This window comes from Acinonyx jubatus, chromosome E2 (genome assembly GCF_027475565.1).
Source record: "Acinonyx jubatus isolate Ajub_Pintada_27869175 chromosome E2, VMU_Ajub_asm_v1.0, whole genome shotgun sequence".
NCBI lineage: Eukaryota > Metazoa > Chordata > Mammalia > Carnivora > Felidae > Acinonyx > Acinonyx jubatus.
Genome location: NC_069396.1, coordinates 1,478,499 through 1,490,848, shown reverse-complemented (window position 1 = coordinate 1,490,848; position 12,350 = coordinate 1,478,499). Strand labels below are relative to the sequence as shown.

General features: G+C 65.0%; 1 protein-coding gene across 1 annotated transcript in view; it reads left to right on the top strand.

Annotated features, from left to right (window-relative positions):
• Positions 1 to 4,092: 4,092 nt before the first annotated feature.
• ZFPM1 (zinc finger protein, FOG family member 1) overlaps positions 4,093 to 12,350 on the top strand; it is a 65,995-nt gene continuing 57,737 nt past the window's right edge. Inside the window, exon 1 of the mRNA XM_027076398.2 lies at positions 4,093 to 4,223. Coding sequence (XP_026932199.2) covers positions 4,184 to 4,223 — 40 coding nt within the window. The 5' untranslated portion in view covers positions 4,093 to 4,183. The remainder of the gene's footprint in view (positions 4,224 to 12,350) is intronic.

The window sequence follows — 12,350 nt, the reverse complement described above, 5'->3', positions numbered from 1 at the left end:
AAAAGAAGGTAGAACAGGGCAAGGGCAGATCCTGAGATTATCACAGATGGCTTCTGGGAAGGTCCCGCTGGCTTCAGTCTGCAGGGGGGGCAGCGGTGGCCGTGGGGACAAGCAGGGTAGCGATGGCAGTGGTGACGGGTGGTAGGGGCCCGAAGCAGGGTGGGGTGATGGCACTGTATCGGGGTGCATCTCAGAGCTGTAAGGAGGTGAAATCCCAGACACTGGGAGGCAGTAACACAGAAAGGGGGCTGGCCCCTCTGGCCTGGCCTCCTGACGCACCCCCAGTCTGCTCCAGCCCCGAGCTTGCCCCAACCTCTACACCTGTTCTTTCCTTAGCTGAGGAAGCCCTTTTCCCATCACTCTTTCCTGAGCATCCTCTTCCTCCTTCAAGGGCCACCTTAAGTTTTTAAACATTCTGTGGCTCCCTTGGTCATAGCCCGAAAACCAGTGCAGGGCTTGGCACGTGGAAGCTCCTTCCCCACCCCCTGCAGCTGCCCAGCCTGGGGCAGCCCTCCTCGTGGGGAGGTGGCACGGAACATGGCCACAGCCAGCCAGCCCACAGTGCGATCAAGGCCACAGGAGCCCCGAGGGGTCACACCCCCACCCCCACCTACGTAGGAGGAAACCAAGGACCCAACTGATTAAGGACCGGGTCAGGGTCACACCCTCCAAAATGGCAGAGGCGGGACTTGGACCCAGTTCTCCCTGCTCCCAGGCCAGGCTTAAGAACTTGGGCTCTGGAGTACGGCTGCCTGGGGTTACATCACCTGAGCTGCAGGACCGCTCGGAGCCTCAGTGTCTTCCTCACCCCCACGACAGCCCACCGGGTGCTTGAAAGCAGGTCTTATGTATTCCAGGCCCAGCCCTGCCAGTTTCTGCCAGGGCGACTCCGACGTCCTAACCTCCAGAGCACAGCGCCAGTGTGTCGTGAGAGAATACAAACCAGCCAAGAGTCGGGCTCACAAAGGTGGGACGGACGGTGGTGATGACATCGCCCTTAGAGCAGGCACCCAGGTCAAAGCCATGCCCAGGAGGCCTCCAGGGAGTCTTGGGACCCCAGCAGACAGCTGCCAGAAAGCTCAGATCCAGTGAGCCGGGACAACCAGGCAGCCCAGCTCCACATCGAGCATCGACAGCCCTGCACTCCGGCTGAACACAGCCCTGTCTTCTCCACCAATGGCGACGTGAGCCCTGGCCATCCGTGCGGACTTGCAGGGGCAGGTGGAGACGGGTGCACAAGGGGCAGTCCGCGGGGAATGGAGGCGGCCGGGTGGGCTTAGCCTGGACACCCTCAGCAACCCCACACTGCCCCTCCTCTCTCACCTGATCAGGGACCCCTGCAAAGCCACGCGTAGATGTCACCTTCTCCAGATAGCCACCCTGGATTCCCCAGGCTCCTACTGTGAACTCACACAGGCCTTCCTCTGACAGCATTTCTGGTTCCTCTTTCCTCAGCATGTGGCCATTATCAACAGACTTCCCCTGAGGGTGTGGGACCTGCGCAGGCGAGGTCCTATGGCATCGTCACTGGTCCCCGCAGGCTGCAGACTGTCTCCCCGTCTCCGTACGGTGGGGTAATGACCTCCCCCTCCCCCCACAGGACAGCAGGAAGGAGCAAGGTATAGAAGGAAGGTGCTGGGGAAACAGCTCTGGCCTGGGGCAGGACTGTCATGGCCTCATGGGCGTGTGCGCTTGGTTTAATGCTCTAATTTGGCTGCCCTGAAATTCCTAACTTTTACACAAGAAGCTCTACATCTTCACGCATACCCCAAAATGGTAGTCGGTCCTAGTCAGCGGGCTCTGTTTCTGACCCACCTCTGCCTCTCAGTCACTGGGAAATTCGGACGTGTCCTTCCTCTCGGGGGCCTCGGGTTTTTAAACTGTATATGAGAAACAAGTAGCCGATGCGATGCCTGTCTTCCCTGCACCCCAAATCCCACTGACCGGTCCCACCCTCTCTCTTCCGCTGACCTTCACAATCCTCCACCACACACACCTCCGGCCATCGCAGCAGCGCCAGCCCGGGGCATGGGGCCTCAAGGCCAGCCCTGGTGCCAGCTCGCAGCCCCGCTTCTAGGAAGCCCCCTCCCGCCCCACCCCCAGGTCCCCACCCTGTAAAGAGACCCCGCTTTGGGGATGATGGCAAGGCCCACGGAAAGCTCGCAGCGGTGGGAGCCCAGAGCGAACGAGCCAACCGTGGGCCCCACTCCCCCCCACAGAGAGGGTCCAAGCACCAGGCCGCTGCAGGAAGGCTGCACCCACTGGCCCAGGGCAGGGAGCGGGAAGAGCTGGTGAGCCGTGTCTCTTGGCCTTCTGGCCTCAGTGTGCCCATCTGTCCAGTGGTGGACATGTGGTCCCGGGGGGACCTCAGCCTCCTGACTGAGAGGCTGCCCAGCAGCCACTCTCCTGCCCAGAGGCCCCTGGAGAGCAGTGGTGGTGCCAGAGAGAGTGCCCAGGCCCCAGGGGCAGCCCTTCTCTTCCATGGGCCAGGGGCACAGATAACAGGAGTGTCTCACAGGCAGAGCACACAGCACAAGGCCAGCCTCTGCAGGTGACCGTTGTGATAATCATCTGGACAGGCACCCAGGTGTCTTCTTTGCAAAGGTCTTCTGGTCACCCCTGGGCCCTGCTCTCCCCCCTATTTCTTCTGAATGCAGGGCCCAGGGAGCAGGTACCAAATGCAGGCCAAGAATATTAAAAGAACACAATTCAGCTTGGGGACACAGCTCTTAATGCTCTGGGACTTGAGCTGCACCGGAAAAGGGGGTGGGGGGTGGGGGGCTCTGGGATCCCATGAACATATCCCCAAAGACATGAGAGTCGGTCTCCATTTCCAGGGCTACAACACACAGTACTGACTCTGTCCCAGGCCGGGAGGGGACGCAGGTGCCGGCTCAGCCCACGGAGGGGCCTCCTCCCCGGCCCCTCAGCAGGGGCGCCCTGGGGAGGAACGGGCTGCTGCAGGGGGAGCAGGGACAGGCGGCTGGCTTCCACACCCTCCCGGATTTACAATCAGACCGGAGCCCAGGGGAGGAGGGCCCGGAGGTCCCCACACTTCATTTGGACGGCGGACCCCAGGGATGCTTCTTCCACCGCAGACTCAGACGGAAGCCCCCACCCGGCCACAGCGGACTCCACACCCCAAATCTGGCTCAAGACACAGTGGGGCGTCGAGGCCTAGGGCTTCCTGACCCGGCACTTGCTGCCCTCACCCCTCAGGCGGGGGGCGGGGCGAGTCGTCGAGCCCAGGGGTCCTGGGCGGGGCCGGGGGGCTGGGGGCGGAGCCACGGGAAACCTGGGGCGGAGCGAGGGGGCGAGCAGAGCCGGGTCGGGCCGGGCTTGGGGGGAGGAGCTAGGCCCTAGGGGCGTGTCCAGAGAGGCCCGAAGATCGGCCTGACGCGGAGCCGCGGGGCGGCGGGACAGAAAGGTCGCTGAATCAGAGCCAGGCCTGGGGACAAAGCTGCGGGACTGAAGGAGGAGCTAAGGAAGCCAGAGGTCCACCCGGGGGCGGGGCCAGGTGGGGCGGGGCCGGCGCGGCGGGGGCGGGGCCGGCTGGACTGCGGGGAACCAGGATCCGCCCGGGGGAGGGGCCGGCGCGGCGGGGCGGAGGCGGGGCCGTGGCGGCGGAGGCGGCGCCGTGGCGGCGGGGGGGCGGGGCCGTGGCGGCGGGGGGGCGGGGCCGGGCTGCAGGGAATTTGGATCCGCCCGGGGAAGGGGCTGGCGCGGCGGGAGGCGGAGCCGGCGCGGCGGGGGCGGGGCCGGAGGCGAGGCGCCGGGGACGCGCAGGCCCCGCCCCCGCCGCGCCGGCCCGCCCGCCCGCCGGGAGCGCCCCGGCCGAGGCCGCCCGGTTCGCCGCGCGCTGCCCGCAGGTTCCATTGAGAAAAGCCGAGCGGCGGCGGCGGCGGCGGCGGCGGCGGCGGCGTCTGCGCGGGAGCCGAGGAGCTGGCAGCAGTCCGCCGCCCGCCGCCCCCGGCGGTCGGCGCGCCCGCAGCGCAGGGCCTTGCCTCCGGCCTCCGCAGCGGCTCCGGGCCGGGCGCGGCGGGCTGGGGCGCGGGCCGGGACGGCCGCGGAGCCCGGGGGCCGGGGGCATGAGCCGCCCCGCGGCCCCGCCGCGCCCCCGCCGCCCGCCGCCGCCCGCCAGGGGCTAGAGGCGGCCGCCGGGAGGGCGCGCGGCGCCGGAGACATGTCCAGGAGGAAACAGAGCAACCCCCGGCAGATCAAGCGTGAGTCAAACTTTGCCCGCCGGTCCCCGACCCCCGCCGGCCCCCGCCGGCCCGCCCCCACACGCCCGGCCCGGCCCTGCCCGCGACCTTCACCCCGCGCCGCGCCCCCCGCGCACGGTAATCTAATCGCCGGCGGGCCGGGCCCCCGCGTCTCGTTTCAGGGACCGGGGGTCGGGCCGGGAGGAGCGTCCGCCCGGAGGGCCGCGAGCGGGGCGGCTGGGGGCGCGGCCAGCTCGCGTCCTGCCCCTCCCCCGCATCCCTGAGATGGTGCGGCGATAAGGCGGCCCCGATCTGGGCTCAGATAAAGTTTAAAATATTCCATTCTGCAAGTCCCATCCTGATAAGATCGTTCTGTCGGGACGGGCTGAAATTGTGATCTTATCTCGCCGCGCGGTTGACTCTCCCAGGCTTTGTATCTAGAGGGAGAAACAGGGAGACCTGGGAGGGAGAGGGGGCACCCGGGCCGCGTGGAAATGCATGGCTAAGTGGCGGAGACCGGCCCGCTCCCACCACCTCTTCTGCTGGCCCTAGAGCCGCGTGGCTGGGGATGGGGGGCCGGTGCAGCCACCGCAGCCCGTGCGCTCGGTTCCAGCCGCGCAGACCCCCGCGCCCTGTCGCTAGGGTCTCGAACTCGACCCTTCCCTGCCCAGGGACAGCCTCCTGGAGGTCCGACCTTACTCTCTGTCCCGGCCAATGCCGCACGTGCAGCAAGGAGGCACCCCCCCACACACACACGCACCCCGCTCATTCGAGGGGGCTATCCTACTACCCCAAGTCAGGAAAGGGGGGCTTCCAGAGACTAGGCCCCAGGTCACCGTCGCCTCTGCTTGCGTCCCATGTTTCTCGCCCATCCTGCCCGCGGTCCGCTCCCCAGGGGCACGGCGCGGTCTAAGTCCTTACTGCCAAAGCCCCGTGATAAAAGCAGCGCCGCGCGCTCTAGGCCACTCGCAAGGAGCGAGAGCGTGAGCACACAGGAAGCGCCGCTCCCCACCTCACGCCAATAACTTCGCGCCTTCGCTGCCAGGGCCTGGGCACGAGATTTCCTCCGGGGGTCGCGTCTCCCAGGCCAGATGGGAAGCGAAGAGGGGGGCCCAGCCCTCTGCCCAGCCTCAGGTGCCCAGGCACTGCCACTTCTGTCCACATGACCACTGCCACCTGGATCCCGTGTGCGCGCGCCTGGGGAAGTGTCCACCCCTCAGGTCCTAGAAAGGGGCCACGCAAGCATAAATCTGGGTTCCCGTAACCCACTCCCCCAGTGTGCAAGCGGGACCTGTTTTCTGAAAGTCGCCTTCTATCAAGTCAACTTAAGTATTAAAACCACCCACGGGTCCCCGATCTGCGCTGATTCTCTGGTTTCTTTTTCCCCTCCTCCCCTGTGCGCCTCTGTTGGGTCTGTTCTCGTGTGTGCGTGTGTGTATGTGTTTCAGCGTGATGAGAAATACAGATAGCGCGGGCAGGAGATCTCAGGCTGGGAACCGATCGACAGCGCCGATAAGGCCTCGAGCAGGGCGAGCGCCGGGGCCCAGCTGGGTCGGCCAAGGGTGCGCCTTGGGGACTGGGACCGCATCGGGCGCGCAGGCGAGCCCCCCCCCTCCCCGTCCGCTGCACACCCTCCGCGCGGCCAGGATCCGGGCAGGAGTGGGGGCGCAGCAGGCGGGCTGGGCACCCTCCCTGCAGACCCCCCGCAGCCCCCACCCCGGGCGCCTCCTCCCTCTGGCAGATCTTGCCGAGTTAAGATGCGAGCGCTGATTGTCACCAAGCGGCGGCGCCCGCCCGCCCGCCCTCTGCCCGCGGCTGTGCGTGCGGCCCTCGCAGCTGTGCGCCCGCCGCGCTGGCCTCACCTGAGACCAGGCCGCGGGTGTGGAGGGGGAGGGGACCGGGCGCTGCGCGCCACCGCCCCCCGCGCCCTCACCAAGCCGGGGCGCAGCTGCCCGCGCCTCTGTGCGCCTTTTGTTCCGCGAGGAGATAGATGTGCCGCGCTGATAAGGCGCGCAACCGATGGCGGCGGTGATAGGCGCTTCCAGTTATTAACTTCAAACGTGGGAGCGGGGGGAGGGCGAGGCAGGAGCGCGGCCTTGGCCGGCCAGATGGCCGAGACGATAGGCTGGGGCCGAGCTGGCTGGAAGCGAGGGGCAGAGCCCAGCTCGGGACCCCCGGCCCGCCGAGCTGTCCTCCTGCCCGGGTCGATGTGAGCTCCGATAAGCGCAGGGCCGGTCGGCCGGATGGCGATCGCCAAGAGCGATAAGAGGCCTTATCTATGGCCACCAGGCCCGGCCGGGTTCGAGGCAACCACGGCGCGAGGGGGGGGGGGGGGGTGGTCTCGGCTGGGAGAGCGCCCGGCCCAGAGCCGGGGCAGGGGGAGAGGGCGTCTGCTGCGGGTCGTCTGGGCGAGTTTTCTTCCCAAACATACTTAATTGCCAAGAAGTCGATCCTCCCCTGCGGGTGGTACAGTCCGTCAAAATGAAAGGAAAATGACTCTCGCTGGCCCGGAGCTCCGGGGCCGGTGGGGGGGGGGGGGGCACCCCGCCCGATTCCTATCAGATGGTGTGAGATAGCCAGAGGTGGGGTTTATCACCTCCAGGAGGGAGCGTGTTTTCCTCTCCACCGTGTTAGGGTTGCTGTGCGTTCCTGGCAAGTTTTAGATGTAGCCTGCTTGGAGTTTTATTGAAAAACACCGAGGTGGTTTCCATGGCCCAGGCTGTTTGCGGTGGGGGCAGGCCAGTGCGCTGGCGGTCTTTCTGAGCAGGCCCCCCTTGATTCAGCAGGTTTATTGAGCACTTGCTGTATGCGTGCACTGGGTCCCAGCCCTGTCTTAGGTGTGGGTGGTGGGTGGGGGATGGGGGTAAAGTAACAGGTACAGTCAGAGACTTCCCAGAAGGGGGTACCTTCATGGAGGTCAGGAATAGGCCAGCCACAGAGGTGCCTCCAAGGGACAGTGGGCTGGCCTCAGTTTCCAGCTCTGAAAAATGGGATGATTCCTGGCTGTTGGGGGAGGGGGGGGGCGAAGGGCTCGGAGGCACAGGACCCCAGGGAAGGGATGCCTGTGTGAGGAGGTGAGAATGAGATAAGAAGGGTGGGGCCAGGCCTGTTTCCCCTCTCTTGAAAAATACAGACAGGAACAAGCCCCCAGGTCCGACTGGTGATGTCACAGCAGTGGGAGGGCCCTCAGGGACCGTGGTCCTAGATACCAAGTGCAAACCCAGGCCAGCCAGGTGAGGGGCCTCCAGCGGAAGCTGGGGACTTGCCCCGTCTGCCCCGGCCCCAGCGGCCACTCTTTCTCCTGTGAGGGTGTTTTCACACATGCTTGGAGTTTGATTAAAGGAATTATTGGTGGCCACAGGATGACTAACTCACTCCGTGCTTCAGACTCACCCTCCGCTCTCTCCAGCAGCTCGACACCCACCTGTGGGGCCGACAGTGCCTTCTGCTGAGGGCCGGTTCCGGGGGGGCCTGGCTCGGGCCCAGTAGGGGGAGGGGGTGGTCTCCCCTGGAGTTTCCGTCGGCATGAGAGGATGACGCACACACAACATTGCACACCGTCCTCCCAGCTACGGGAGGCCCCTGGGAGTCTGCCTGGCTCGCAGGGGCCACCCTGCAAGGCCGCACCTCACTGGGACGGCGGCGAAGTGAAGAAAGTGGGCGGGGGCGGGGCACCTGCTGGTCCTGGTGCACGGCCACCGTGGGCAGTTCACTTCCACGGCCTCCATTTCCCCTCTCTGAAAGACAGGTGTGACAGTGCCTGCCCTCCAGTTGTCAACAGGGACGTAAGCCCTGTCCTCCACTGGCCTTGGCCCCCTCCTCAGAGCCCCGGGGCACGGGGACCCATCTGTGGTGAGCCGAGGGGATGAAGGACTGAGACGGCCGGGAGGGCTTTGCTCATGGGCCCCCAGCCCCGAACCCAGACTTGAAAGGGCCTGGTGGTCCCTGGGGGCCAGCCATCACCCCTGAGGTTGGGTTCCCCCTGGCTCCAGATGGCTCAGGTTTCCTGCTGTCCTGGGCCTCAGGGAAAACGAGCAGTTCATTCCTGCATTGGACGATGATAATCATATTAGCAATGGCTAATACTTAGCTTACTCTGTGCCTGGCCACACGTTACCTTAAAAGAAGTCCTGTTCTTATCACCTTTACATCTGAGGACACTGAGCACAGATTGCTTAAGTTTCTTGCCCAAAACAATGGCAAAGCCAGAGTTGGAGTGCAGGCAGCCTGGCCCCAAGCTCCAAGCCAGCCTGCCTGTGAGCACCACGCTGCTTTCCTCTTGCTGCTGTCCCCAGGCTTGTCCGGGTTCAGTCTCCACACCTGTGAAATGGGCCTTTGGGAGGGGAGGCACGCCGGGGTCCCTCGCCAGCCCAGCCCTTGCCACATCTCCCGGGGCTTCCTTCCTGAGACCCTACTGCGCAGGGGTGGCCCCTGGGGAGACTTCAGCCAGCCCTGCCCGGGGGCCTGAGCTCTGGCCGAGTCCTGCCTGCCCAGTCAGCCCCTCCCTGGAGGTCACTGGGAGCCCAGCGTGGCACCAGCCCCGCCAGGGACTTAAATGGGTCAGTTGGGGAAGAAAGGAGGAGGGAATGTGATGCCATTAATTGTACCCCTTATCTCCTGTTTCTATGCCAACCAGACGTTCCTGGGGCTTGACGGACTCGTGAATAATACTCCCAGCCGGCCTATCTGCCATCGACGGGCCTCCTCCTGGAGGCAGCTGGTGCCCACTGATTGGTATCGCCAGGCCCAGAGACCCGGGCCTGGGCTCCTGCCCCCCCCCCCCCCACCAGCCACCGTACCCCTGGAGCTGCCCCAGGGCCTCCGCTCCCATTTCACAGAGGGGGAAACTGAGGCCACAACCAGCTGTGCTCACTGAGTCTTGTCTACCACTCCCCACTCAACAGGAGTCGGGGGTGGGGGGCAGTGCCTGCAGAGGGAGTTGGCCTCCACATGTACCTCCTGGCCGCCTGTGGGCCTCAGTGTCCTCAGCTGTCACAGAGGGAGGCACCCGGCCCATAGGTAAGGGCTTAGCTACCGTCGGGTTGCGCTTCGTGTGTTCCTATGAGAAGGAGAGTCTCTGCGTGGGGACTGGGGGTGGCAGCTCCCAAGGCAGCCCCTCACCAGGGCCTGTGTGTCAGCTGAGGGGCTGGCTTCTTTCAGTCGCTTCTGGCCCCAGTGCCTTTGCACGGGCAGCTCAGATCTCTGCTGCCGAGGAGGAGGGACTGGGTCTGTCCTGTCCCCACATAGTGGGCTTTCCAGAACTCTGTCAGATAAATGACCTAATGGAGACACGGCATGAAATGGAGTGGGACTGTAAGCAAGGCCTGCCCGAGTGAGCCTCGGTCTACCCATCTGTAAAACGGGGATGATGACATTGCCAGCCCCCGAGCACAACCATGAGAATCGGGGAAACTCGTGTCGTCTGCGATGGTGCCACTCTCGCGTCACCTCCGCACAGCTTCCCCGCTGAGTGGCCTAGGCGAGTGTCTCTCTCGTTCCCAGTCCTGCGATTCTCATCTGTAGAATGGGTGTGATGCCGTCCCAGCTCTCGTGGCTGTGCCCGGGCTCAAGCAGGGCTGGGCTACCGTGGGTGCTTGATGACAGTGGCACTCGGGGGGCACCTAGGCTGTTTGTTGCTGGATGACCTGTTGCCGCGTCACCGGCCCCTGGCTGCTCAGGAGCCACTAGGCAGGCTGTGGAGAGGCCCTTCCCTCCGGGACCTCAGGGCTTCCGTCCCCACCCTGTCCCCACACCAGGAGCAGAGGCTTTATGCTCTAGGCTTGGGCTGGCCTCAGGGCGCCGGGCAGAAGGCCAGCCCTCATCACCCGAGTGGGAGGCCACTGCTTGGCCTTGAGTCCTGGCCTCACCGTGACACTGTGGGCAAATGACTTCTCTCAGCCTCAGTTTCCACTTTTGAAGCAAGAGCTCAAGAACAGTATCTCCTTCCTCGGGCCTTTACGGGAGGTCTGTGAGGTCTCAAAAGCTAACTGTAAAGTGCTGTCCCAAGGTCATGTCCTCAGTGGATGTGGCAGGCCTGGGAGCTGCTGGTGGCATTACTGAGCTTTTGCGAGAAGCCTGGGGGACTGGACGCTTCACACGGAGCCCTGTGTCCAGCCCCCCTGCGCCTTCGGGTGTGAGTTTTTGAAGGGACTTGTGGGCAGGGGAGGTGGGGGGGGGCGAGGGGCCCAGTCACACCCTGGGCTGGGCAGGGCCCGGGCCCTCCTCAGTCCTCCTCTTGCCCAAGCGTCTTACCTGCTCTGAGGCTCATTGTCATTATCGATTCACCGATCTTACAGATGAGAAAACTGAGGCCCTGGGAGACTGTGACACCCTCGAGGCCACACGACAGGAGCTGGGTCTTTGGACCCCAGGGGTGGGCAGAGGCTTCTCTGGACAGTGCCTGCTCCGCTCCCCCAGGCCACCTGTCCCAGGACCCTTCCAGCCTGGCTCCCCCCTCCTCCTCCACCTTCCAAGGCCCCCTGTTTGGGAGAAGGCAGTGTCCCCGCTGGGTCAGGAATGTGACCTTGGGCCAGAGCTGGGTTAGGCCGATAAGCAAGCCCCTCCCCTCCACCCCCTCCTTTCTGCCTCCCCTGGACCGGAGGGTGTGGACGCTCGGAGCCTGGGTTTCTCTGGGTTTCACATGTGATTTTCCTCGATGCCTGCTAAGGTTGGGGTTCTCGACCCATCTGACACACAAAGAAATGCAGGACCAGAAAGGGCGGGTGGCTACAGCAGGGCCGTGCACGGCGCACGAGCAGGAAGGATAGAGACGGGGTCGAGAGGGCGGTCTGCTGCAGGCCTGCCAGGGCTCCCAGGCGGGGGGCGGGGGGGGGGGGTTGTGTCCTAGACCCCCGGAAGTGGCAGGCACACCGCTTCCTGGAAGGAGGGGATGGCCACCGTGGGGGCTGCCACAGCCAGAATCCCTGGCTGGAGGGCTAAACTCTGCAGGTGCACAGAAGTTACCCGCCTTCCCGAGGCTCAGTCCTCACCTCTGCAAGATGGAGATGTCATGGGGATACCAGGCTGGGCTCTGAGGGCGCCCAGGCCTCCTGCGAGCTGTTGAGCCTCGGTTTCTCCCATGAGATGGAACAGTGATGCCTACGGTGCGGGCGGGGTGGGGGCAGGTGGTGGAGCGGGTGCGGCCTGGGCCAGAGCTGGGGTGTCACTGGGGTTGCGTGACAGAATGCAAGTGAAGAGGACAGAGGGTCATCTCTCCCCTCCTCGGTCGCCCTAAGCCTGCTTCCTGCCCGTTCCTCTTGGTGTCTGACTCAAGCCCCGAGGCTTTCCGCGTCTGCCCTGGGCGCTTGCACCTGTCACATTCTCCTGCCTCAATTTCCCTTGTCTCCATCAAGCCTCCGAGCTGCAAGTAAGACCCAGGAAAGGGGGCCCGGGGCCAGGTGGTCATGCCTCTGTCCTGCGGTGAGCCCTCCACTGGGGACAGGGCCTGGCAGGCAGTGGCAGATTCTTAGCCCCCAGGGAGGGCTCGGTGGGGGGAGTCTGGCATCAGGTGCTTGGACGCTTGAGACCAAAGACAAGGCCTCTGCTCAGAGCTCAGAGCTTTGGGCAGCCACAGGACCTCGAGTGGTCTCCCGCCATCCAAACCCAGCTTGTCTGCACCCCCCCCCCCCCCCCCCCCCGCCTCCCGGCTCGTCCTGCCGTCCTGAGCGCTCAGGAAGCCCCTGCTGAGGGCCCAAAACTTAAAGACACTGGCTCCTGCTTTTCCTCCGGTAACTTCTGAGGGACGCTCAGTGACTAGCCCAGTGCACAGAAGGACACTGAGGCCTAGGGGGTTTACGGGTCAGACCCAGGGCTGCGGCTCGAGCTCCCCACCCTGGGGGAGGAGGAAGAGGATGGTTATAGTGGGGGTTTCCACAAGTTGAGCTCTCTTGGCTTCCCTGCCGGCCTGGCGGCACCCGTGCTCAGGTCCAGGAAACCGAGGCCTTCCTGTGGTTCCGGGCAGTGTCCAGCTGTGGTCACCAGGCTGTTTCTCACCGGCTGTGTGACCTTGGGTGAGTCCCTTCCCCTCTCTGGGCCAAGGCAGTTGCTGCCCTGCCCTCCAGCTGTGGGAGAGGGACCAGAGCCCCAACGGACCCAGTCGGTAGGGCAGTTCCTGGGACCCAGGGGGTCAGATGGGGGCCCCATGCGGTG